Source organism: Echeneis naucrates, chromosome 10 (assembly GCF_900963305.1).
Source record: "Echeneis naucrates chromosome 10, fEcheNa1.1, whole genome shotgun sequence".
NCBI classification, from domain to species: Eukaryota; Metazoa; Chordata; class Actinopteri; order Carangiformes; family Echeneidae; genus Echeneis; species Echeneis naucrates.
The window spans coordinates 25,504,063-25,529,764 of NC_042520.1; the positions used below are offsets into that span (position 1 = coordinate 25,504,063).

The 25,702-nt window shown below is 43.3% G+C and overlaps 2 protein-coding genes across 2 annotated transcripts; one reads left to right on the top strand and one right to left on the bottom strand.

Moving 5' to 3' along the window:
* Window positions 1-969: 969 nt before the first annotated feature.
* LOC115050009 (ETS-related transcription factor Elf-2) lies at window positions 970-11,007 on the top strand. The gene is given in 10 exon segments (XM_075353373.1): window positions 970-1,167; window positions 2,127-2,210; window positions 3,608-3,683; window positions 3,686-3,802; window positions 4,398-4,505; window positions 5,418-5,534; window positions 5,767-5,844; window positions 6,776-6,968; window positions 7,133-7,384; window positions 9,802-11,007. Coding segments are annotated over 9 exon segments (1,584 nt in total). The 5' UTR covers window positions 970-1,167; window positions 2,127-2,135; the 3' UTR covers window positions 10,370-11,007.
* On the bottom strand, window positions 10,990-13,974 carry LOC115050010 (centrosome-associated protein CEP250-like). Its single transcript, XM_029512702.1, has 4 exons — window positions 13,824-13,974; window positions 12,826-12,876; window positions 12,092-12,624; window positions 10,990-11,897 (listed from the first exon to the last, which is right to left on the bottom strand). The coding sequence occupies exons 2-4, from the start codon at window positions 12,834-12,836 to the stop codon at window positions 11,389-11,391; spliced, it is 1,053 nt and encodes a 350-aa protein (XP_029368562.1). The 5' UTR covers window positions 12,837-12,876; window positions 13,824-13,974; the 3' UTR covers window positions 10,990-11,388.
* Window positions 13,975-25,702: the final 11,728 nt, after the last annotated feature.

A 25,702-nucleotide genomic window follows, 5' to 3' on the forward strand; every position in this document is an offset into this window, starting at 1 on the left:
AAGCAGAGGAAGAGGATAAACATCCTTTTCTATACAGTCTATAAATGATTTTGTACACAGCTCTTTGATGGTCGTTCCAGAAATGTTTATAGAATTATATTGTTATACCATCGATTCCTGGAGATCTTCATTTTTCATTTGTTTGATTGCCATTTCTATTTCTGTTATATTTAGTTCCTCTTCTACAATGTTTTTTCCTCCTCAGTTAGTTACAATCTGCACCTTGGAATTTTGATTCCTTTAGATTGTTGTAGAAAGACAAATTTTCTTCATTAATTTATTCTTATATATTCTATATATATTCTTATATATTCTATTATTACATTTTTTTTTCTTCAGTTTACAAATCTTTTTACTTTGCCTATGTTTTTCTCGTCCAACTAAGTAGGCAGAATTTTTTTTCTCCTTGTTCAAGCCACCTGGCTCTTGATCTTATCAATGCACCATTTGCTCTATTCATGTAGAGCTTGTTAAATTGAATTTGAAGAGTGCGAACTCTCCCCTTTCCTCTGTCGAAAGTTCCGATTGTTACATGACTTATTTATGTTTTCAGTCGATTCTTTTTCTTTACATTTGCGAACCTGCGATATTTCTTTCCCAGTTTCAAGAACTCAAGAAAACGCACCTGAGTTCAGATCAGATTTGCAGCTGAGGTCTCGACCATTACTTGTGGGGACGGACCTGATCATAAGACACTAGGTTAACTGTGAGCTGTCACATTCAAGTGAATGTTATTACTGGCTGTCCTCTACCTTTAAGGGGAGTCTGAAATAGTTTCAGTTTACATCTCTAAAAAAACTACAAATTAGCGGTCCTTATTGTTGATGGGCGGAGTGTTGTTGTGACATCACAGCGGTCTGAGAGTTGACCCGTTAGGTCGGTTGTGGCGAAGAGGCGGTGCGCCGGAAAGCTACAGAATAGCAGGAAGCTAGCAGTCATCAAAACACAAGTTCGGGGGCATTCATCCGCATTCTCTCCTCAGATCTGGATATAGGACGTTTTTAGGTGTCTAGTTCGTGGTTCACTTGGGAATGAGCTGTGGCAAAGACTTGTTTATGCGACCAAAATAATCGATTTGGTCTCTTTCACTTGGCTAATGTTAGCTACCATTAGGCCCAGCTAGTGTTAGCCGCGTAGCTTACCTTTCGTTATCAGAAGCAAAACAAGGTAGGGATAGAAACACATTTAATCGTCACAATCAGTAGCCTCCTATATACCACAAATCCCAAAGCAAATGCCTAAATGAGCCATTTGGTGGTCAGTGTACGCCCTCAATAAATACGGCGTTGATACTCGCTAGCCGCCTGCTAAGTGAGTTGCAGGAGGTCCTTATTCAAGAGGGAGACAGTGTTCGTTTGGTTCTGTCGTACGGAATGTGTGATGTTACTGCGTATTAGTTTACCAGTGTTGTGACTGAGTTGGTTAACCCCTGTTGGGTAAGTAGCAGGAAACTTTTAGCCAACGAGTTCGTAGAGTCAGGAGCTACAACCAGAGACGCTCGGAAAGTAAACATTGTCTTGCACAGAGTAATTCCGATCTCCAGCTACTGTTCGGATGTAACATCAGGAGCTGTCATGTAGCCATCCGGTCGCATTCACCCCTTGTGTGTAGAATAATAAAGATTACGGATGAACTGTCAGTAGACATCCCTCTTGGTTAAAAAGTTGTCGTGGTCTGTTAGTCAAGCAGTTTTTGTACAATGACCATGACCACATTTGCCATGCGTCTGTAGAGAGAATTCTCCCAGAAAAGATCGGTATGAAGCAGCTTCGTTAGACTTAATTTCACCTTTAAGGAAAACCTATTAGAGATCCTATGTTGTGTGTCTGTTGTCTCACATGAATATATAACTAATTGTAAAACAGTGATCACATTGTGAAAGATGTTCTGTTACTCTAAACATTAGCTGAATTAGCATAAGAATGAGGGTGTTGTATGTTCTCTTGGGGTTTCAAAGACCCCAACATTACTAGTCATGAGGAGGAGGTGCTGCTGCCCAGGGGCTTTTAACATGACACAATTTCTGGCATATATATACACACACAAGCACATGTTTCAACTGTGTTGAAATGAGTTCTGTGGTGGTAACGATCTCCATCCTCACACCTGTGTCTTTATTTTGACAGGAATGAGTGATGACTTCTGTGGTTGTGTCAGATGGTGGAGGGAACATAGTGGAGTATGTCACTGTGGTGGAGGAACCCCAGCAGGTAAAGCCCCACAACTACTGCATGAGAGCAAAACCTTTCATTCTAAACAAGACATTTGTCTGATGCAAGATATTAGTCAACATCCTGGTCCAGCAAAATATCTTGTCCCTCATAATGGCTACAGAAAAACATCCAGTGAATATGTGTGAATGTGATGTTTAAGTTGATTTTTCACTTCCTCAAACCTATTATATTGGAACTTTATCTTGGAACACCCTGAAAATTTTCAAGGATCCATTTGTTAAATAAAAATGTTAAGAGAACAGCTTCCAACACAAATACTGTATTCTGCAGGTAAGGGCTGCATCTGACCTTGGATTACTTCATTTAGATGTAATCTTGTTAATCAAAAAGCAGCGAAAACTGCCTGTTGTGTTCATCCAGAGCTGCCATGAGCCAGATAAACATTTAAACATACATCATCATCATCATCATATATATATATATATATATATATGTGTGTGTGTTATTATTATTAGTAGTAGTATTATTATTATTATTACCCCCCCTCCCCCCATTTCCACTAGACTGACAGAGAATCATCTTCATCAGATGTGGAATCAGACCAAGGCAGCAGGACAAGTAGGCAAGATTAGGTGACAAGGTGACCAGTCTTCAAGGTTTTTATTACAGTTACTTATTGCGTTCTGATTTTAAACAATAAACAAATGCTAAATTCACATTAATATAAGCAGTATACTGTTTAAATGATGAACAGATTTGGTGTCAGAGATAGTCAATGGTTGGGAGAACAAATCGGCTTACTGACAGCTGGGAGATCTCTATGTAGGAACTTTCTGAGGTGACCGTATATTTCTGAAGACTGAAGTTGTAGTTTAACAAATAAGTTTAGTGAGTTACCCTAGTCAAAAACTGGAGGAGCATGGAAATTAAGGACAGGCTCACCAGATTTTTCTCCTGCTTTAGTAAGTGTGTTAGCTGCTTTGTGAATATGGTGTCCTGATTCATGTTAATGACTTGGTCAGGATGGAACCCCTTCCACCCTGTCAGCTGCAGCTCACGTGTGAGTAGTCTTATTTAAAAGTAATAACAGCCCAGGACATGAGCTCCAGATTTCATATGTAACACATAGAGATTTTGCTGACATTGGTGAAAAAACCTTATACAACTAAATTTTAAACAAATCATAACGCTGCCCAGTGTTAGTGTAAAGCAGAAAAACAAACAAAGTTGGCATCAGCGATTCTGACTTAGGCTGATCCATTGTTCAGGCCATTTCTGGCAGTTGTCACTTTGTGCTCACCAAGTCCATTGTTATTCAAAACTGTGTTCAGCTTGAGCAGCATCCTTCTGGGGAGGACGGGGAGGAGGAAGATGTGGTTCAGCAAGAGGGGGAAGCAGTGATCATGGAGAGTGGTGAGGAAGATGTGGAAGAGGAAGAGGAAGAGGAAGGGGAGGAGGAGAGTGTGGTGCTGCAAGAGGAAAGCTGTCCAGCTGTGATTGTGGAGGAGGTCCCAGTGCCCAGGTGGAGGAGTGTTACTCAGCTCAGGTCCTGGTGTATGATGACGAGACCTATCTGATGCAGGATGTTGCTGAAGAGCAGGAAGTGGTCACTGAGGTGGCTGAAACAGGTGAGGATGAATTATCTCTCAGGTGTGACTTGATCAACAGATGTCTGTTATCAATTGATAACTTCTAATTTTGAAAAAGGTGTTCTAGAGAGGTAAAGTCATCTGAACGTGTCTACAAAGTAATGTCACTGATTGACTCAGAGCACATGTTTGACTTCCTCTCCTTCTCCGGTTAGCAACTACTGCCCTGTAATGAGTCTCATGTATTCTCCAACATGGTCCAGGTGTAAACATGACTCACCAGCTTCCTCTGTCTCAGTGACACAGATCAACCTCTTTGCTCATTCTGATGCCTGTTGTGTATCTCAGCAGACACAGAGCAGACCAGTTGCTTTTCGGATTTAAAGGCAATTCTGAGCTGTGGACCACCACATACAGTATGATGGCACAGTAGGCCAACAGGAGGCTGCCCTGCTGGCAGGAGTAATATTTGCCTGCAAGAACAGATTACAGGAAACAGGAAGGGAGGACACGACTGTCTATGCTATACTTAAAGAAGGAAGTCAACATTTCTAGATAGCAAGGTTGCCTTATTGTCTTTGTCATCATTTGGAATGTATTAACTCGGTGAGCATGTGTGCTATTCTTCTTTCAGTGGAAATGTCAGGTCATGACATGGTGTGTTTTGACAAAACATTTGAGGCAGCTGAAGCTCTTCTTCACATGGAGTCTCCAGGAGGACTGCACAGTGAACGCAGCACAGGTAAACACAATACCTGCTTTACTTAACACCTCAGGTAGTGAGTCACACTAACAGTGAGCTGACATAGGTGGTGGTCAGAGCATGAGTTGCTGTTTTGATTGTTGATGTTCATCTCTTCAGTGACGTGACAAGCTAGTTTATAGATGACCAACTAGGTAGCAGTTGAGGGTGGGAACCAACACCTGGTATTGATTGCTGATTCCAATTAAGAAGTTGATCAGCTTCTCTATCCCCACTTTGTGAGGGACAAAGCTGCTCATGCTGTTGTGAAACATCAGACAGGACACATACTGACACTGACCCATGCGTTTCTTTGGTTGAGCAAAACCTCAGCTCTGTATCACATCAACTACCAAGGAGGCATCAAAAGAGGACAGCTTACTGAGGGTATCAGAGGAGCGGGATAGCCCAGTGGCTAAATAGCATGTGTGTAATTTGTACATCGAGAGAGAGGAGTGGACAGAACAGATCTTTTCCTGTCTTTATAGGGTAAGGCAGGACTTCTTCCAGGGGTGATGTACACCATCTGGGTGGATCCTGTCGACCCAATTCCAGTGCTATGATAAGGGATAATCTGGCCTCTGTACAACCAAAGATCATTGTGTAGTCAGAGTGGTGAATGTGATATGATGCGATGCTGAGACAAATCTGTCAAATCTCTCTCTTTTTTTCTTTTTCTTTTTTTTTTTTTTGGTAATAGAACTAATAAGCTGAATATGAACACGTCCATCTGAATGTAGCTAGATTTTGTTAGTTTCTGCTTTTTGTGTGGATGTGTGGATTTGTACAGACCATTCACTAGAGACCAACACCAGTGGTGAAATTAATTTTAAGCAACTTGTTTGTAGTATCTTAGTAGCTCTGTCACTTCAATCAAGCAGGAAGTACCAAGTGAATGTTGTGTGTATTCAGCAGAAGATGTGATGATGGAGACAGTGGTTGAAGTATCTACAGAGTGTGGACCCATAGAGGAAGAGCCCTTTCCAATTCCTCCTGACTGTGAGCCTGCTGCCAAGAAGAAGAGAGGAGGTCAGTCCTACAGTGACATCAGGGGGCCATGCAATGCTTCATCTAGAACAAAGGCTTCATTCAGCGGACAGTTGTTAGTGCAGGAGTCTTCTCAGCCATCTGAGCTCAGCTACTGTTTACGTATATAGCTATTTGCAAAATTGTTACTCAAGAACCGACAAGGTCATCTACTGAATACTTCGTCTGTGGTTCAGAGTGATGGGACCTGTTTGTGTGTCTGTTTTGCCTGTAGGGGGTCGAAAGCCCAAGTCACATCAGCCTACTTCTAATGGCTCCTTTGATCTGGGTATTAAGAAGAGGCCAAGGGAGGGTAAAGGTTTGTATCAGCTGGCATGTCTAATATTCAATACACAGAACATTTTGCTATCACTTTGCTCACAACAAACACTCATGCTAACATTATACTACTTCCAAGAAGTCAAACCACCGTAAAACTGTAACCTCAACAAGAAGTTGACATGTGCAGCTTGAGAGTAGGATTTATTCCCTGTGAGTATTGGAATGTTATGAGACTTGATACCAACTTTTAGCAAAATATTAGCAGTGTGGTAACACTTACATCTTAGAGTCCTACAAGCAAGAGAGCAATGAGTATAATATGTTGGGCAATATGTCTATGAAGATTCTCGTTTATCCAGGTCATTGTTCTCTGTCTCAAAATTGATTCGTAGGCAACTGGACTTGTATTTGTCTATGAAGACTTTTTGCCACTTATCCAAGGGGCTTCATCAGTTCACGTTAGTTGGTCTACTAGTCCGCACTAGTCTGACCAAGGCAGTGGAGAAAGACCCAGATATTTATCCTCTGTGGGTGTGTTCACCAAAGTACCTGTGAAAGTACTGGTTTCACTTGACCATTGTTGTGGTCACATGTGAACAACAGTCGTTAGGGTCAGGTGTACCCCTGGTGAACCTCAACGATTGTCGTTCACCAGGGGTACACCTGACCCAAATGACTGTCGTAGAGGAAGACACAGGACAAGTGGTTCTGCTGCTATATACTCTTTAGCCAAGCTTTTTAAAGGCTTCACCAATTATTATTTATTTTTATTTACAGTTTATTTTGGTAATAAAAAGGAAGACCCAAGTTCTACAGAGACATTGACATTGTGTTGAGACACAGTGGTTGACATTGGTATAGAAGTGTTTGCCTCTCAGCATCATTGTATTGGTACATCATTGTAAAGTTATGTGTGATATGGAGCTTTAGGATTTATGAACGCCATGCTGCTCATCTTACAGGTAACACTACCTATTTGTGGGAGTTTCTGCTCGAGCTGCTGCAGGACAAGAACACCTGCCCCCGTTACATCAAATGGATGCAGAGGGAAAAGGGGATCTTCAAACTGGTTGACTCCAAGGCTGTGTCTAAGCTGTGGGGGAAACACAAGAACAAGCCCGACATGAACTATGAAACCATGGGCAGAGCATTAAGGTCAACCTTATAACCAAACACCAGTCCAGAGGAGTGCATCTCTGTCTTTATTATAACATTACTCGTGTGTGTGTGTGTGTGTGTGTGTGTGTGTGTCTGTCTGTCTGTGTGTGTGTGTGCGTGCGTGTGCGCGCGTGTGCGTGCGTGTGTGTGCACATGCGCAGGTATTACTACCAACGTGGAATTCTGGCCAAAGTGGAGGGGCAGCGGCTGGCTTACCAGTTTAAAGACATGCCCAAGAATATTCGTGTGATTGAAGAGGAGGATGGTACGGAGGGTGAAGATACTGAGTGTGTATTGTCCAGCCAGTACTTGCCTCACCATCAGGGCCCTGCCAGCCTGGTCGCCAACTCCCCATCTGCCACCCAGTCTCAGCAGACCTACGTCACAGTCATCCCTAGCAGTGCAGCCACCAGGTCTGAGTGCATGAATCAATGTGGATGTGATGAGAAATTAAATTTGGACAGAAGAGGCTTTATTGATATTGCACTGCTATCTGACAGTAGTGCATCACAACAAATTTGCATTGGCACTCCCTGAGAAAGTTTGATTTAAACATTACAAATAATAACAACAAAACAAACAGAAACAATATAAGAAACAATTTAAGTTAAAGTTATATGCAGCAATAGGACATTGCATGTTACAGATGGGGTATTGCACGTTAAGATATTGCATATTGGTTTGATGTGTTGCAGGCACTTTTTAAAAGTTTCCCTTCTCTCAGGAAAAAACGTTTTTAGTCTTCCTGAGTGACTCTCTGCAGTACCCCACTATCCTGTTGCATCCGGCATACCATGCTGTGATGTAATAGGTTAGTACACTGCACTGGTAAAAGTTCATGTCAACAGGGATCTAAAGTGGGCTGGTCTGAGGAATGAAACTCCAGGGCTGAAAATTAGTCCCATTCTGGCCCTGATTTTGCAAATATATTAATAACCTATCCTTTGGCTTTGTCAGTTTTACTTGATGGTGTGGAAGGTGCAAATTTTAGTTTCATAGCTACATGTATGACGTTTCCAGCAAAAAAAAAAAAAAAAAACGGGTGAAAATCAGATTAGTATTCAGTGAGTTATGATTGATTTAATGCGCTGACAGTTCATTGTGCCTGCCAAACAGATTACACTGAGTGGAGTGTGTGACCTGTCCAAGGCTGTAGCAGTCGATGCAGTGTCCACTCTTTATATCTATGCCCACCACATTCAGCAACTCCACTATTATTTCCGCTCTGTTCAATGCGTGTTTAGCCGCGCAGTCCCCTGTCAAACTATTTACCAATGTGTATTTAGGCAATTTCAACCGATGTTCCAGGTATATGAAAAATTTATATCATAAGAAATATAAAAATCGGTTATTAACACGAACCGGTATACCTCCCAGCCCTAGTCATTGCACAATCTGCTGAGTTGACTGACACCCACAACAGGTTGATATAGTGGGGATTTTTATTTTGTTCATGCAACGTAATTGGCAGAGAAATAGATTAGTCACCTGTTAGACTCCTGCATAAATTAATATTCTCATAAGATGCTCTTTTACGTGATTTTCAATATACTGATACTGCTAATACTGACAGCTAAAAATAAGTGTACAGTATGGATTTCTATATTTAACCCTTTCATGCATGAATTATGAAAACCCCCCTCGGGACTTTTTGTCTGCTGGGAATAACTATGTTAAAAGTTGAATTCAATTCCAGCAAGAGCATCCTGACGTGTTTAGTTTGAAGAGTGATGCTGATATTGTCCTCAGTTGATTTTTTTTTGGGGGGGGGGGGGTATGATATGCAAACTGTTGCTAGTCCAGAGTAGCAGCAATGGTGCGTTTTAATGTGGGGAAAAATGTAAACTTTCAAAGCATTTCACAATCACCAGGCTGAGTGTGCTTGGTCTATAGTCACTATGGCTGGTATTGTTTGTCTGCTATGCGGTAAGCAAAATAGTGGCTAATTTGAGGTATGAGGAGACAACTGCAAGGGTCAGGCTCAGGTTAAAGATTTTAGTGAATACCTTGCACTCACTGGTCCACAAATGACTGGCGCCCACATCTTAGGATGCTACCAAGTCCTGTTGTTTTCCTGGCTTTGACTCTACCCAGTGTGCGCCTCACCTTGTTTGCGTCCAACCTCACCTTCTGGGGGTGGTCTTCAAAATGGGCAAAGAACAGGTTCAGACAAGTTCAAGTTTTTACCCTCTTCATGCCCCACTTTAGTTCAGCTCTTGCAGGATGGTACACTGCAGTGTCTTTGGCCCTATAAACAGCCTCCCTGGTCTTCAGTAGGTTTCTCTCCTCCATAGTAAACCATGATTCGGGTTTAGAAACACTGGTTTCATTAAAAGACATGAGAATCTGTGGTTTGAGCAGATTAATTATCTGCTTCTGGGAAACAGGTCAAGGACTTGACTGTTCATGTTGGTGTAATCTTAAATAACAATTGTCTCTTATTTTGAAATTCCAGCAGACACAGCATCCAATTGGCTGAGTGTCCAGTAATAATAATGATGATAATAATAATAATAATAATGTGGCCATGAGGTCATTAGTGACCAGTCTTGATACGCGGGACTATGAGTACTGACTTAAAGTCTTTAACAAATCAGACAAATACTAGTTGTCTGAAACATTTGGAGGTGGAGGCTTTGTAAGTAGAGGTTTAATGACTGAGGTCTAGATCAGACTGAAAACATTCTGCTGGAGGTTGTGTTGAGGAAACATCCAAAATAACAGCCAAGCTGGTACTTTCTGTTCTTTAATTTAGTTATTTGTGTCCTTCACTGAATAAATTCCAACGCAACATCCCTAACATCCCTCCTACCACCCCTTGTTTCCACAGGCCCATCAGAGCCATGCCAGTGGTCATGACCAATTCCCTTGGTCAGGTGACTTTAAATTCTTCATCCATCCTTGCTGCCACCACAGGGGTCCCAGTAACAGTAGCCAACCCCTCAGCTGGTGCCCCCCCTAAACTGGTGATCCAGGCTCTGCCCACTGTACTGCCAGCGGGCTCCAAAGCAGGAGAGAAGATCACCATCATTACTATCCCAGCTAACCAGCTGGCCACATTAATGCAAGCCAACCCAACTGGCCAGGTCACACAGCTCCTCCAGGCCAAACCTGTTGCCACACCGCTGACGCATGCCGCTACTAAATCTGCATCCACACCTACAGTCAAGCTAACAGGGGGTCGTGCAGAGCCACAGCTAATCCTGGCCAAACCAGCAGCCGTGGCTCAACCACTGCAACAGTTCCAGGTGAACCAGCCATACCCCTCCCCACCCAAAATCTGCACCCAATCCCCGAAGCCTGCCAACTGTCTGGCTGAAGCAGCACAATCAGCAGCAGCAGAGGTCCCTTCCCAGTCAAGCCCACAAGCAGCATCAGCAGAGACCCGATCATCCTGAGATGTCTGTCTCAAGCCAGGCCCACTGAGGACATTTTTTTTTTTTTTTGGGGGGGTGGGGGGGGGGGTTAGTGTTGACTGACTGTGGGACACTCCTGTGGAAGTGCAGGACACATCCCAACCCGACACAGAGTAGAACTCCTCTCTCATTGGCTCAGACTGTCAGCCAATGTTAAACTCCAGGAATACTGAACCCAAACATAGGATTAAAGGGACTGGATACGCAGTAAAACACAGATGGTAAGACAGACACAGTAAAACACACACAAAGACACATAGAGCGCCTTGGAGGCTCAGAGGATGGGTTGGAGCCCAAGACTGTTCATGAAACTCTTTTGTAACCAGAGCTGCATTTAGCTAATGAGACTGGTGTTTTTGATACTGAGCTTCATGTTGCTCAAAAGTCGTCAAGACTTTCTCCGTTTCCTCCTGTTTCAGTTGTGATGTTTTCATGCTCAGCCTCTTTTCTACTGTTCATACAAAGGGAGTCAGGTGTCTGGTCCAGATGAAGAACTGAATGCGCCTTCTTTGAACTATGATATACTATTTTTCCTCTACTATCACTGTATTGAAGTAGATTTTACTGAAATATGTATTATAAAAAAGACAAATATAAATGAAAGCGGTGTGAAGTTGTTTTATTCAGCTGGTTGGTCTCAGGGCTGGTGCTGTGCTGCTGTGAACCAGCCCCACACTGTGTTTAACTACCTCTCCATTCAGAATTGGTCTGTGCTGGAGAAGTGGAACAGCCTCACACTGCACACATAAACACATGAGGAACATTTGGGAATGCCACATACTGACAGTAAGGCATCCTGAAGACCACCAAACTCTTAACAACCAAATCAGAATCAGAAATACTTTATAAATCTGCAAGGGAAAATAATGCATTTATTTCAGAATCTTGTGAGAGTGATTAAAAAACTAACAAACATTCCAGGGGAATTTTGAAGTGCCATGGGGCCTGTTGCCTGGGCGAACAACCCACGTACTGTCCCGTCTTCAAAAGTCACCCCAAGCTTAATAGTAATCTTCATCTGAACTCATACTTGTGTGAGTGAGTTCTTTTAATCTACTGTGGTTCTTCCGCATGGCCAAAATCAGTCTCTGTATGCCCCTTGTGTGCAGCAGTTCATCCCCAGTGATCTGATGCAGGGCCTCTGTCATATTCTCCATCACCTTTATCAGAGGCTCCAGCTGGATCAGATATTGGGTTTGTACCTCTGCTACATTCCCCACCAGACACAGCTTCGCCAGGCGATTGACAGCTTGTCTCAACTTAGCCTGAATGTCAGCAACAACCCGCCGCCTCATGGAAAGGTCCTGCTGTTGGGTCTGCATCTTCTCAATCTGGTGGTCAGCCTCTTGGATGTCACGCTGGGCTTTACAGATCTGGGACTCTAAGTCAGACACCTTGTTTGAGTATGATCTCACCTGAGATTCACAACTCTCCACCTCCTCTTTGGCTCTGTATACAGCATTAGAGGCCTGGACCCTGTTCTCCTCACTAGCCAGAGCTATAACTGCCCCTAAAGCAGATCAGTGACAAAAAAAAAAAATAAAAAATACATGTTTATAATGTGAACGCTCCAATGACAAATCCTAATTTCTGTAGTCATCATCAGTCCCCTATTTATTTCAGGTAGCTATATTATTGTACAACTTGATATCATCATGATACATAAAATAACCTGCATGGCTACTGCTTGCAGTTTTTACTCACCAGGAAGCAATCCAATGAATGGGATAAACATTATACCAATCCCAACATTCCTCATTGTTTCTGCCTCGTCTCTCTTCTGCCTCATTTGGTCAACTGTGTCTTCTGCTGACCTCAGGTTTCTCCTCTCTCTATCCAGAGCTTCTCTATAATTCTGCAGTGAGGATTTGTTTGACTCCAGTTGTTTTTTCAGCTTCATTAACTTGCTCTCCATCTTCTTTTTCTGCTCCACTAAATGACACTGGTGTGCGATCATACGCTCAGTCTGTTCATCCATGGACTGAAGCTCTATTTTGGCAACCTTCTCCGAAATTTCCAGCTGCGTCTTCATGTTCTCAATCTGGTGTCTGATATAATAAAAGTCCTGGCTCCCAGGATGGATTATGTCTCCATTTACACTGCAGAGAATATCTGAGACATTGATGAAGGAATGAAGCCCACGCTTGAGTGGCCCAATGACAGCCTGGGCCAGTTCTCTCAGCTCCCAGTACTGGTGCTGGTCAGCTCTGATAGGTGAAACAGTAAAGGTCTCAAACCTAGAGGCCAAGCACACAGTCCTCTGCTCAAACAGTAGTCAGTTTATATTTAGGAGGCCTAAATCATTATAACTGAGTATTGATAGCAATAAAAAAGGATTGATCAAGCTGTTGAATATCATCCAGCATGCCTCACACTGATAAAATGATGATGAAACAGCATACACTTTTTATGTGGGGATCTGCTGTTGTCCTACTTACCAACAGGCCATGGTCTGTGAAGTCTGCAAATGAAAGCTGGATCCTGAATCACTGCAAGTTAAAATCAAAGACTTTATATCTTAATATGACCAATTCCTTCTTTAGTCAAGTGTTTTTTTCTTTACAGAATAAATGCTGCATATAAGTATCGGTGCATTATCTTTACTTAGTAAAGAAACGGACAGGGGTTCTGTTACTTTGTCCTGAAAAAAGTGACTTGTGATCTTCTCCATCAGCAGCATGACAAAAAATGTCCTTTGTTGATTTTCTGTTTTCTTGTTGCAGATGTTTAAACAAATTAAGTCTACTTATCAGCCTGAACGTCATCATATTTATACATATAATCCTTTCATTCATGCATCTTCTACCACTTATCTGCCAGATTGCAGGAGCCAATATCAGCTCACATTTGGTGGCTGGGTACACCCTGGAGCGGTTGCCAGTCCATCACAAGGCAAACACATAGAGGCAGACAGAGACGAACAACCACTCACACTCATACCTATGGGTAATTTAGAATCAGCCAGTGATGCTGATGTTCTATATTAATGTTGCTGTGAGCTGTTGAGTTGAGCCGTCTCATTCATTAAGGCCAGTCACATTTACTCAATGAACATGTTTCTTTAGACTGTGCAAGTAAGCCAGAACACCTGGATGAAGTGCACACAGCATGTAAATTCCACACTGAAAAAACCTCCAGTCCCAGGACCTGGAACCTGAAACTCACTGCTGCTGTCATTTTCAAGGATCTCAAGCCTCTCAAAAAAGTTTAGTATTAACTATATCACTATCAAGAGGTCCTGGTTGAGGCATTGATTGACCCGCAGTGCTCTTCAGCAGCTACCAGGGAACACAATGTTTCACATGTTATTTGCTGTTTAACATAGCAGCAGACATATTTAGCTTCCTGAAATATGACTCGTTAAAGTGCTTTCCACCTAGCAGCAAATATGCTGTAGACAGGAATCTAAGAATAAGAGAGAGGAAGTAGTACTTACATTACAGCTGCAGCCTCTATACACTTCAATGTCGTACTAACTCCTGTCTCTTGTCCTGTTTGAGCTTCAACTGGTGATGTGTTCTAAAGAAGCCTCTGCCCCCTGTTCCATTCTCTGATGTTCACACTGCTCTGTTATTTCTACTCAGAGGGCGTCAACTGGGAAGGAAGGGAGGTGCAACCAAGCAAAGAAATGTTGAGCACAAATGTGTGTGTGTGTGTGTGTGTATGTGAAGTCATGTGATTTCACAGAAGCGCTGTGATTTCCAAGCTGCAGTTAAGTAACAAGGGCAGTGGGTTTATCCTGTAGCTAAAAAGGGGCTGGTGTTTCCTTCAACCACTCTGTAGTGTCCATACAAGGCCTGGTGTCTTCGACATCAGTGAACACCTTTACACAGAACTGCCCATACACAATTGTATTAAATATATATTTATATTTATGTGAATATATAAAACAAAAGCAAAGCCTACATATAAAATTTGGTGTAAAATCAATGAGAACAAAAGGCTTATTGACAAATACAGTATGTCTTCAAAATACATGTACTTTTAGTAATTTGGCTTCTCTCCAAAGAGACTAAGAAGTGAGGGACATGAATACAGATTCAGTGCTGTACGTGTTACAATAATACACATTATGTATGTATATTAGGGCAGCGCGGCAACATAGTAGTTAGCACTGTTGCCCCAAAATAAGAAGGTTGCGGGTTCAGTTCCTGAGCCTGGGGCCTTTCTGTGCCAAGTTTACATGATCTCACCTGCATGGTTTCCTCTGGGTACTCCAGTTTCCTCCCACCATCTAGAAAAATACATGTTTGCATTAATTGGTGACTCTAAATTGTCCATAGGTGTGAGTGTGAGTGGTTGTTTGTCTCTGTGTGTTGGCGATGGACTGGCGACCTGTCCAGTGTGTACCCCATGCTCGCCCAGTGTGAGCTGGAGTTGGCTCCAGCACCCCATGACCCAGAAATGGAAAAGCAGTTGAAGATGAATTAACAAATGTATGTATATTAATGTTGATATAAGTCTATACACAGGATGGTCCAAAACACCACTCCTTCACAAAAGAAAGCAAAAGATAACACCAATGAGAAAGTAAAATGAAATGCAATGTTATTTACTGTTCCAAAGTTATGAATCACTTTTGGGGTTGAGATTGTTGGGTTGAGACAGAGTGACACAGAGAGAAGACAAGAGTGAAGGAGAGATAGAGGAATGGATAGAAAATGAAAGCTGGAGGAAAATGAACACAATGTATACAAGCAAAATGTACAGATGTAAAGCACAGGATATCAGGACAGAAGGGAAAAGTACAAACTTTGGACGAGTAAAGACACAAGTTAATGACATAGTAGTGTCGGGGAGAGCCAGTACAAATGTAACACAGTGATTTACTCAGAGCTGGCTGAATGTAGACACGCCAAATTACGACACCACCTTCGGCAAGCAACACTCCCCAGACCAAATCTTGTTAATACATCACACTTCCATGAAGTTGTGCTGCAAAACTGTGACCGGTAAGTAAATTCAAGTGGTGAACCTGTCGATTTAAAGATTGTGATTATCATTTCATGTGTCATATTTGTAATAATATGATAGGTCATGATAGGTTTTCTAACACATCCTGAAGTTTCAAATGTCCAAGTTTTATGGTTTAGGCATAATGTTGGAAGTCATGGTCGAGACGAAAGTAACTGCTGTTACTACTGAATCCATTGCAAAATTGTAATCATATGTAGCCCGTGGAATTTGATACCACACAAAGGCACAATTACTTCTGGGGTTCGTGTAGCTTTTGGTTTATTTTTGACATAATTTGACAATGTCAATTTAACAGAGAGAGTTCTCACATGGATCAGGCCAAGTGCTTTCAAAGTCCTTAGCACTGTGTAACACAGATAGTGGTTTAAACTTGAAACAAAATAAAATAAACTGTTAAAATATATAAAATATAAAATATACGTCAAAATACGGCAGTGGGCTATGACTATTGACAGAAAACACAATAATACATAATTCAACATCATAAACCCACACAAAGCCCTGTAAATTTACAATATAAAAAATAAAAACAAAATAAATCAAATCAAATCAGATTTATTTGTATAGCGCCAAATCATAACAAAGTTACATCAAGGCACTTTACATATAGAGCAGGTCTAGACCAAACTCTTCATAAATTTATTTAAAGAGACCCAACAGATCCCCCGATGAGCAAGTACTTGGCAACAGTGGCAAGGAAAAACTTCCTTTAAGAGGCAGAAACCTCGAGCAGAACCAGGCTCAAGGGGGGGGCGGCCATCTGCCTCGACCGGTTGGGTTGAGAGTGGGAGAGAGAGCGAGAGCGAGATGAGGACAGAGACTGGGAGAGGCAGAGACCTCGGGAAACATGATTAATGAATGCAGTATACACGTTGGCAACTGGGATAGACAGGGATTTCAGAGAAGCATGGGGGGTGGGGGGAGAGAGGGGTGCTCAGTCCTTCCCCCAGCAGCCTAGGCCTACAGCAGCATAGCTAAAGAGTAGAGGACTTTAACTTCTTAACTATAAGCTCTGTCATACAGGAAAGTTTTAAGCCTGGTCTTGAAAGTTACTAAAGAGTCCGCCCCCCGGACCGATGCTGGAAGTTGGTTCCATAGAAAAGGAGCCTGATAACTGAACGATCTGCCTCCAGATTTACTCTTGGAGACTCTAGGAACCACAAGTAAACCTCCATCTAGAGAGCAGAGTGGCCTGCTAGGACAGTAAGGAACTATGAGCTCCTCTGAGATATGATGGAGCTTGGCCATTAAGAGCTTTATATGTTAAAAGAAGGATTTTGAATTCTACTCTATATTTTACTGGCAGCCAATGAAGAGCAGCTAACACGGGAGAGATGTGATCTCTTTTCCTAGTTCCTGTTAATATTCGTGCAGCAGCGTTCTGAATTAACTGAAGGCCTTTTAGAGATTTGTTTGGACATCCAGATAGTAATGAGTTACAGTAGTCCAGCCTAGAAGTTACAAATGCATGGACTAGTTTTTCTGCATCATCCTGAGAAAGGATGTTTCTGATTTTCCTAATGTTTCTCAGGTGGAAGAAAGCTGCCCGACTAACTTGTTTTATGTGAGGGACAAAGGACATGTCCTGGTCAAAAATTACTCCAAGGTTTCTAACAGTGGAGCTGGAAGCCAAAGTAATGCCGTCCAGACTGATGAGATGATTAGATAGTGTTTCTCTGAGGTGCTTTGGACCGAGTACAATAACTTGTGTTCATCAGAATTAAGGAGTAAAGAAGACACTTACATTTCAACACTTTCAGCAAAACCCATGCGGGGTTTGCAGGAGACTGCACATTACACATGCTGTGTGACTTTACCTTCAAACAGAGTTAAAAGAAGTGTTATATCTGTACAATTACTTTGCTTAGCATGATGCATATTAGCATTACCTCACTACGCACCGTAGCAACAGCAGTCGACGCTTGGCACAAAAATCCCATGAAATAAATTTCAGTAGTTCAGTCTAAAGTGAAAGTTACGACTGTAACTACAGTTCTATGAATCCTGGATGTCTGCCAGAGGCGGTGCTTCAAGCACTGAATGTGTCCATCTCGAGTCTTTATCTTGCTAAGAAGAGTCAGTTTTTCATTGTTGTTCTCTCCTAAAATCACCTTCAGTCTTGCATGTGTCGAACCAGCCATGGTGGTCTGAGAAGAGAGCACAAGCACAATATTTTTGCTAAGTGGACTTCATAAAGTGGCAACTGAGTGTAGATGTTATATTATAAAAATGGGTTTAGCAAATGTAAGAAAGACAGTAAGTTAATGCTTCCTGGAAGCACCACATAATCAATCTTACCTCGCACATCACCCGTGGTTGTGAGGACAATCCAAAAAGTGTGCCAACATAAACTGTGCGTGCTGACAGGCATGTGAACCAACACTCATGTATGAATGCACGCACCTGAAGTAGTCTGAAGAGCGGCCCAGCTTGCTACTTTTAAGAGCTAATATTAATGAGTAACCAACACTACGTCAACACCAACACGCTGCATGAATACACAACTTTAAGCTAATATTATGATATTAAACGAAGAGAGTCCTGCCTGAAAACTACTAACCTAACTGTCCAAGCGCAAACTATCAACTGGTCTGATAATTAACAGCTAATGTTAATGTTAAGCCCGCTAGCAGAATGCTAATATTAATTGACACAGCAGCAGGCTACAGTGGGAACTGCTGAGGGAACAACATGCAATTCCGAGTTGATATACACCACAAATTTAAACTGCCTTCAATAAATCAGAAATCTGTATGAAACTCATTCAGAACTTTACGTTACTCCAACTACCACTGAAATACACTTTTTAGAGTGCAGCGGTGTGACACCTTGACTCTCCTGTGCCGGTGCCACAATGAAAGCTGTTCATCCACCTCTGAAGGGGACGTAGTGACAGCAGGCCTAAGGGAACCACAGTGGCGGCAGCCGTCAGTTTCCCAAGGAGGCGCAAGAGCTCCACATTGTGAAACCACCTGCCCCCTGAAAGAAGGAAAGGAGCTGGAGGATGCCTTTCACCCACTGCGGCAACAGTCACACCTTCATTGCGACAACTCTTTGTAAAATTCACCCTGAGACGCAGTCGGGCCACATGGGAGAGAAGATGCGTGGTGCACAGGGCCACCCAAACCTGGGATTGCGCACAGATGAGCTAATCATCTAGATATGGCAGGATCTTCACGCCCTGCGACTGCAGGGGTGAGAGGGCTGCCATCACACACCAGGGGAACACCCGTGGTGAGAGGGAGAGGCCGAACGGGAGCACCTTGAACTGGAAATGACGCCCTTGAATTTCAGATCTATGCAGCATGCAGCATGTGGGGCCCGAGGTTGTCCAGAGAGCAGTCACTCAGGGGCTTGAAAGGTCTGTGCCACCTGCTAAGCAGGCTGTGAACATGGGTGCTCAGAGCTGAGGTAGCTACTGGAGTAATCCTGAGCGGTGCTGGTGGGCTACTGAAGAACCCCAAGACCTGCTAGGTGGAGGTACACTCCTGTGAAGCAAAGACAACTGCTGTCAACTCTGTCTAGCTTGGACAGTGTGCTCAAGTGCTTCTAGCAGTGCAGATTCCACTGGAATACTGCAGAGGGTTCTCCTGCATGCTTCAGTGAGAGGAGACTGTGCCAGCCAAAGCTGGCGGTGGCCGCTATTGTTGGCTTAGTCACTGGCATGTGGCCTAGGCACCAGTCCAAGACTGGGAGGCCAGGAAGAGGGATTTTTTTTTTTTATTAATCTCCTGTGTTAATTGGTCCACCTTGGAGGCAAGCCCTGACTTCTTAAGCATCTTCCTGCCAGTGGGGCCTGCAGTCTCAGCAGCCTGACATTCAGATCAGCCAGACTAAGCTTGAGCCAGTCGCTGGGCTGAGGTCAACTGTTCAGGTGACGGAATGAGGCCAGTTGTTCCACCTTTGCCAGTCTGGCAGCCCTCACTGCCCGAGGCATGAACCTGCAGTTCATGTAAGGGTCTTCTGAAAGACCCTCCCTTATATGCTCGAGAACAAGGCATGAGGCAGCCTTCCTCAGGCTGCAGAGAAGACATACAGGCCGAGTAAGAGTGGTCGCCCTAACCCTTTAACAGGCAACAACCAACAAAGAACCACAGATGCTGGGAAAGAGAGCGAGAGCGCTGCCTTCACCGGCTAAGGGTAGGTGCTATGCTGCACACCAAATGGGGACAACAGAGTTGGCACAAATAAATGCAAACGAAAGTAGGCTGAACAAAAGATGGCAAAAACCATCAAACAAAGGTAAAACACGGCTCAGTGTTGCACACACAGAAGAATTAATACGTACCTATGCCGGGAGTGGCAGTGCCTGCCTTTACCAACAAGTACAACAAAAGGCAGGTACACCACGGTGCACCGTTCAGTAAATAAGGTAGCACAAGTGGTCAATGCTAACCGCTAACGCAAATAATAAAGTCATAGGAGTAGCCCAAATGCCGGAAGAGGGAGCGAGTACACTGCCGTCACTGGAATTTTTTTTTTTAAATCAACCAAAAACTAGTACAGCAGGTTGTACTGAACAATATGTATTGAGAAAACACAAGTAAACTTGTCACTACGTTTGGTACTTAGCCAACAAAGGATGATGATCCGAAGCAGGGTTGTCTGCGGCAAACTGCAACAAGCTCCTCACCGTTGCAGTTTGTTGCAGCCTCTGGAGGGCCAGTGGCTCACAGTCGCAAGAAACCAGCAATGAATGGTGATAATTGGGCTTTAGCTCTAGCTAGCTTGGTGACATGTAGTCTACCTCGGAAATGAGATGATGAAAAGTAATAGATCTTTTGATGTCACCGGAAGATACAGGCTTACCGGGGTCATCAGGAGTCATCAGGGGTCACGGGTGACTGCACCACCACCTCTGGTGGTCAGTAAGGATGAAATAGAACACAATATATCATTAATACATAAACAGATAATGCCCTTTACAGACTATTTTACAAGATATCTGTCTATTTACCAAAAATTTATGCAACAGAGTCTCAGCACCGTCCCCTCTGCAGACTTTCTGGGTGCTTGCTCGCGACAGGGGAAGAAAGACCAAAATGTACTTGGCGAGGTAACAAAATATGACCCAATGCTGCCACCTTGTGAACAAAATCTGCAACAACTGTGCAGCTCACTTACAGTCTGCTTCAAATCTTGCATACTTTACAGAAAAGTAACACTCAAAAGAAAACAAAGAACACATTAAACAAATTTGAGGACCATATTATCCATGAGTGGACAGTTGAACAAATTTACTACCTGGCTACACATAAAAACAAGGTGATTCTACAGTCATATTGAATTTGCAGATCAACAGCAATACTAAGTGATACCCCTGTGAAGGCTGCTTTGGAGGAGGAGGAGTCAGCAGAGGAGCCAGAGGAAGCAGTCTACATCTAAAGGCCAAAAAGCTCCACAGTGAACCCACTGACCATTACATATGGTGGAGGGTGGAGAGCATTACATATGTCACAACTGTTATAATTAATAGGCTAAAGACTGTATTTGAATAGTTTGTTTTATGTTGTGAACAAAGGATAAAGTTCTATTTTGTTATGGGTGATAAACAAAGAGGATACAGATCTATTTCGTGTTGTGATAGGGAATAAAGTTACGGTGCTGTTTGGTGCATATGCACAAACAACAGTCAGAGTTTTCAGCCCCACTACCCTGAGGGGTAGGGAAGCTACCCTAACCCTAACCCCACCAGGGAAAACTCCAATGTAGTGGCGTGCAGCCGGGGGCTTGTAAGTATCCCCACACCCGCCTGGCGCCTCACCCCATGAGCAACTCCAGAGAAGAATAGAGTCCAACCCCTCTCCAGGAGTAGGGATCCAGAACCAAGGCTGTGAGTAGAAGTAAGCCCCACCAGATCCAACTGGTAGCCCTCCACTTCCTGCACAAGCTCCGGCTCCTTCCCCCCGAGCGAGGTGACGTTCCATGTCCCCAGAGCCAGCCTCTGTTGCCCAGGTCTGGGTCGCCAATGCCACCCAACTGGCAGCGTACCCGACCCCATCGGTTGTCCCCGCAGGTGGTGGGCCCGCGGGGTGAAGAAAATACCATGTCGCTCTTTTGGGTTATTCCTGGCTGGGCTCCGTGGCGTGCCCAACCACCAGACGTTTGCTGATGGGCCCTCCTTCCAGGCCTGGCTCCAGAAGGGGGCCCCAGGCTTCCTCCGGGCAGGGTCATTATTTCCTTCCCTCTGTGTTTCATGGGATCATTGAACCACTCTTTGAATGGCCCCTCACCTGGGACCACTTTGCCCTGGGAGACCCTACCAGGGGCACTTGGCCCCAGACAACACAGCCCCCAGGTTCACAGGGGGACGCAAACCTCCCCACCACAATAAGGAGATGGTTCTTCGGGGAGATAAAATTATAGTGCATTTTATATTAGTAATCGCTTGTTAGTGAGGAAATTGATGTTTGGAATTGCTCACGTTATTGTAATCTTTTTCAGTTTATTTGATCGTGCTACTTTTGTTCCATCCATGTGTTACTTTCGTCCCGGCTAATGGAGGTGAAAGTAAAAATGCACAACATCTATTTGATGCCAAATTGCAATGCCTTCATCACACATTTGTATGATATAGCACCTGATATTGACAGATAACATGTGTAAGTAGGTTATCATCATGAAAGAAAGTTCCGGTCTGAAACCTCATCTTTTAAAATGACATTTCTGCGAAAATTGTACCGGCTCTCACCCTACATTGTGATGGCCCCACATGATCTTCCCTAACCTTTTTTGTCTGCATATGTCCCCATAGTTTAATACAACAAAGTGTGTCAGCTTTTATACATTTTCAGGATTGCAGCCAAACATTTTACAATTTCAGTGTGTGCCTGTGATCATCAACAGCCCTCCATCGAAGCTAGTTTGTTGATCTTTATTGAGTGAAATGACCTCCGAGAGCAGTGCTGCCAGGGGTACGATAATTATCGTATTTGTATGATAATGTGGCCTTCTGTATGATGTATGTATGCATCTAGTGGAACCTTACAGGTAACCAATTAAATCAAATCAAATCAGATTTATTTGAATAGCGCCAAATATACATCAAGTTACATCAAGGCACTTTACATATAGAGCAGGTCTAGACCAAACTCTTTATAAATTTATTTAAAGAGACCCAACAGAAACAGCAGCATAGCTAAAGAGTAGAGGACTTTAACTTTTTAACTATAAGCTCTGTCATACAGGAAAGTTTTAAGCCTGGTCTTGAAAATTGCTAAAGAGTCCGTCCCCGGACCGATGCTGGAAGTTGGTTCCATAGAAGAAGAGCCTGATAACTGAAAGATCTGCCTCCAGATTTACTCTTGGAGACTCTAGGAACCACAAGTAAACCTCCATCTAGAGAGCGGAGTGGCCTGCTAGGACAGTAAGGAACTATGAGCTCTCTGAGATATGATGGAGCTTGGCCATTAAGAGCTTTATATGTTAACAGAAGGATTTTAAATTCTACTCTGTATTTTACTGGCAGCCAATGAAGAGCAGCTAACAGGAGAGATGTGATCTCTTTTCCTAGTTCCTGTTAATCACCAAATGAACACCAGTTAGTCATCCTGCTATTTGGGTCTGCCCACAGCAGATTATAAGCACTCCTGGAGAGAGCTCATATACATCTCCCCAACAGCAACTGCTTAATGAAACAAGAGTAACCACAGGGTTAATGTGGAGCAGTGAATTTTGAGCCTTCTCTGACTGAAACCACACAGTTGGACAGGACGTACCTCCACCAGGAACACACACAGCCACACTGGAGTTTAGGAGCGCTGGAAAGGTCCTTGCCTCTTTTTGTTCTCACTGTGTCAAGTTGACTTAAAGTAGCTTTAACTAGCATAAAACCATTTTTGGCTATGCTGTCTTTGTTTTGCCCCCCACACAGACATGTTTATGTACCTGTCAACAATGGACAACTCCACCAGTTCTTTGATTCTATGAGTTCAGCACTCATAGAAGAAAACAAGAACAACCCGAGGTTTCTCTTCAGCACTGTAGCCAGGCTGACAGAGAGCCATAGCTCAGTTGAACCAGTGATCCCCTTAGCTCTAAGCAGTAATGATTTTATTAGTTTTTTTTCAGACAAAATTCTCACGATCAGAGAAAGAATTTATCAGCTCTTGCCTACGTTAGATAAAAATCCCCTTCTGAAGACGGCAACTGCTGAATCAGCTGCGGCGCCTCTTTTACATCTGGAATCATTCTCACCTCTAAATCTCTCAGAGCTAGCTTCTATAGTTTCATCATCCAGACCGTCAACCTGTCTATTAGACCCAGTACCAACTAGCCTCTTTAAAGAGATCTTTTATGTAATTGAGCCGTTTATTCTAGATTTGGTTAATCTGACTTTATTTCTGGGTTATGTACCTCAGGCACTTAAGACTGCGGTCATCAAACCCCAGCTTAAAAAGCCTAATCTTGATCCAGATGTTTTGGCAAACTATAGACCCATATCGAACCTTCCATTTATTTCTAAAATCATTGAGAAAGCTGTAGCAAAACAACTACACGAGCATCTGGATGGGAACAGTTTGTTTGAAGAGTTTCAGTCAGGATTTAGAGCCCATCATAGCACAGAAACAGCGCTGGTTAAAGTCTCCAATGACATTCTAATGGCCTCAGACAATGGATCAGCCTCCATACTTCTCCTTCTAGATCTTAGTGCTGCATTCGACACCATAGATCATAATATTTTACTACAGAGACTGGAACATGAAATTGGAATTAAAGGAACTGCACTAAAGTGGTTCAAATCCTACTTATCAGATAGACATCAGTTTGTTCATGTAAACAACAGCTCCTCCTCATGTACTGTAGTCAGTCATGGAGTCCCGCAGGGTTCGGTACTTGGACCAATCCTCTTTACGCTTTATCTGCTTCCTCTAGGCAACATTATCAGGAAACACAGCATCAATTTCCACTGCTACGCAGACGATACTCAGCTGTACCTATCAATGAAGCCAAATGAAGTCAGTCAGATAGTCAGACTGCAGGCATGTCTTGAAGACATAAAAGTCTGGATGACTGGAAATTTTTTACTTCTCAACTCTGACAAAACAGAAGTTATTGTACTCGGTCCTAAGCACCTCAGAAAAATACTATCTAATCATCTCATCAGTTTGGACGGCATTACTTTGGCCTCCAGCTCCACTGTAAGAAACCTTGGAGTAATTTTTGACCAGGACATGTCCTTTGTCCCTCACATAAAACAAGTTAGTCGGGCAGCTTTCTTCCACCTGAGAAACATTAGGAAAATCAGAAACATCCTCTCTCAGGATGATGCAGAAAAACTAGTCCATGCATTTGTAACTTCTAGGCTGGACTACTGTAACTCATTACTATCTGCATGTCCAAACAAATCTCTAAAAGGCCTTCAGTTAATTCAGAACGCTGCTGCACGAATATTAACAGGAACTAGGAAAAGAGATCACATCTCTCCCGTGTTAGCTGCTCTTCATTGGCTGCCAGTAAAATATAGAGTAGAATTCAAAATCCTTCTTTTAACGTATAAAGCTCTTAATGGCCAAGCTCCATCGTATCTCAGAGAGCTCATAGTTCCTTACTGTCCTAGCAGGCCACTCCGCTCTCTAGATGGAGGTTTACTTGTGGTTCCTAGAGTCTCCAAGAGTAAATCTGGAGGCAGATCGTTCAGTTATCAGGCTCCTCTTCTATGGAACCAACTCCCAGCATCGGTCCGGGGGCGGACTCTTTAGTAACTTTCAAGACCAGGCTTAAAACTTTCCTGTATGACAGAGCGTACAGTTAAAAAGTCCTCTACTCTTTAGGTATGCTGCTATAGGCCTAGGCTGCTGGGGGAAGGACTGAGCTTCTCTCTCTCTCTCTCTCTCTCTCTCTCTCTCTCTCTCTCTCGCTCTCTGTCTCTCCCTGTCACCCTCTCTCCCTCTTTCTCTCTAACTCCCTCCTTGCATGCGCTGATAAAAACCATCCTTCTTAAAAAAAAAACAAAAAAAAAAAAAACAAAACAAAACAGTTTCACCCAGTTCTAAGCATTTATACTGCATTTACTAACCATGTTCTGCCAAAGTCTCTGTCTCTCCCAGTTCCTCTCCTCTCTCTCCCTGTCCTCATCCTGCAGGTGGTGACTCATCTCCATCCCATGTTCCTGCAACACCTGCTGGTCCCATATAGCATGAATTCTGTATTACAGCTCAACTCCATGAACTTCATGCAACAACATGTTCCTGCCTACACCCCCCCCCCTCCAATGCCTGCCTGCCTGCCTGTCTCTCTCTCTCTCTCTCTCTCTCTCTCTCTCTCTCTCTCTCTCTCTCTCTCTCTCTCTCTCTCTCAACCCAACCGGTCGAGGCAGATGGCCGCCCCCCCTGAGCC

Coding starts and splice junctions, on each gene's coding strand:
- LOC115050010 (XM_029512702.1), bottom strand. Junction 11,898..12,091: donor ATTCATTGGATTGCTTCCTG/GTGAGTAAAAAC, acceptor GATCTGCTTTAG/GGGCAGTTATAGCTCTGGCT.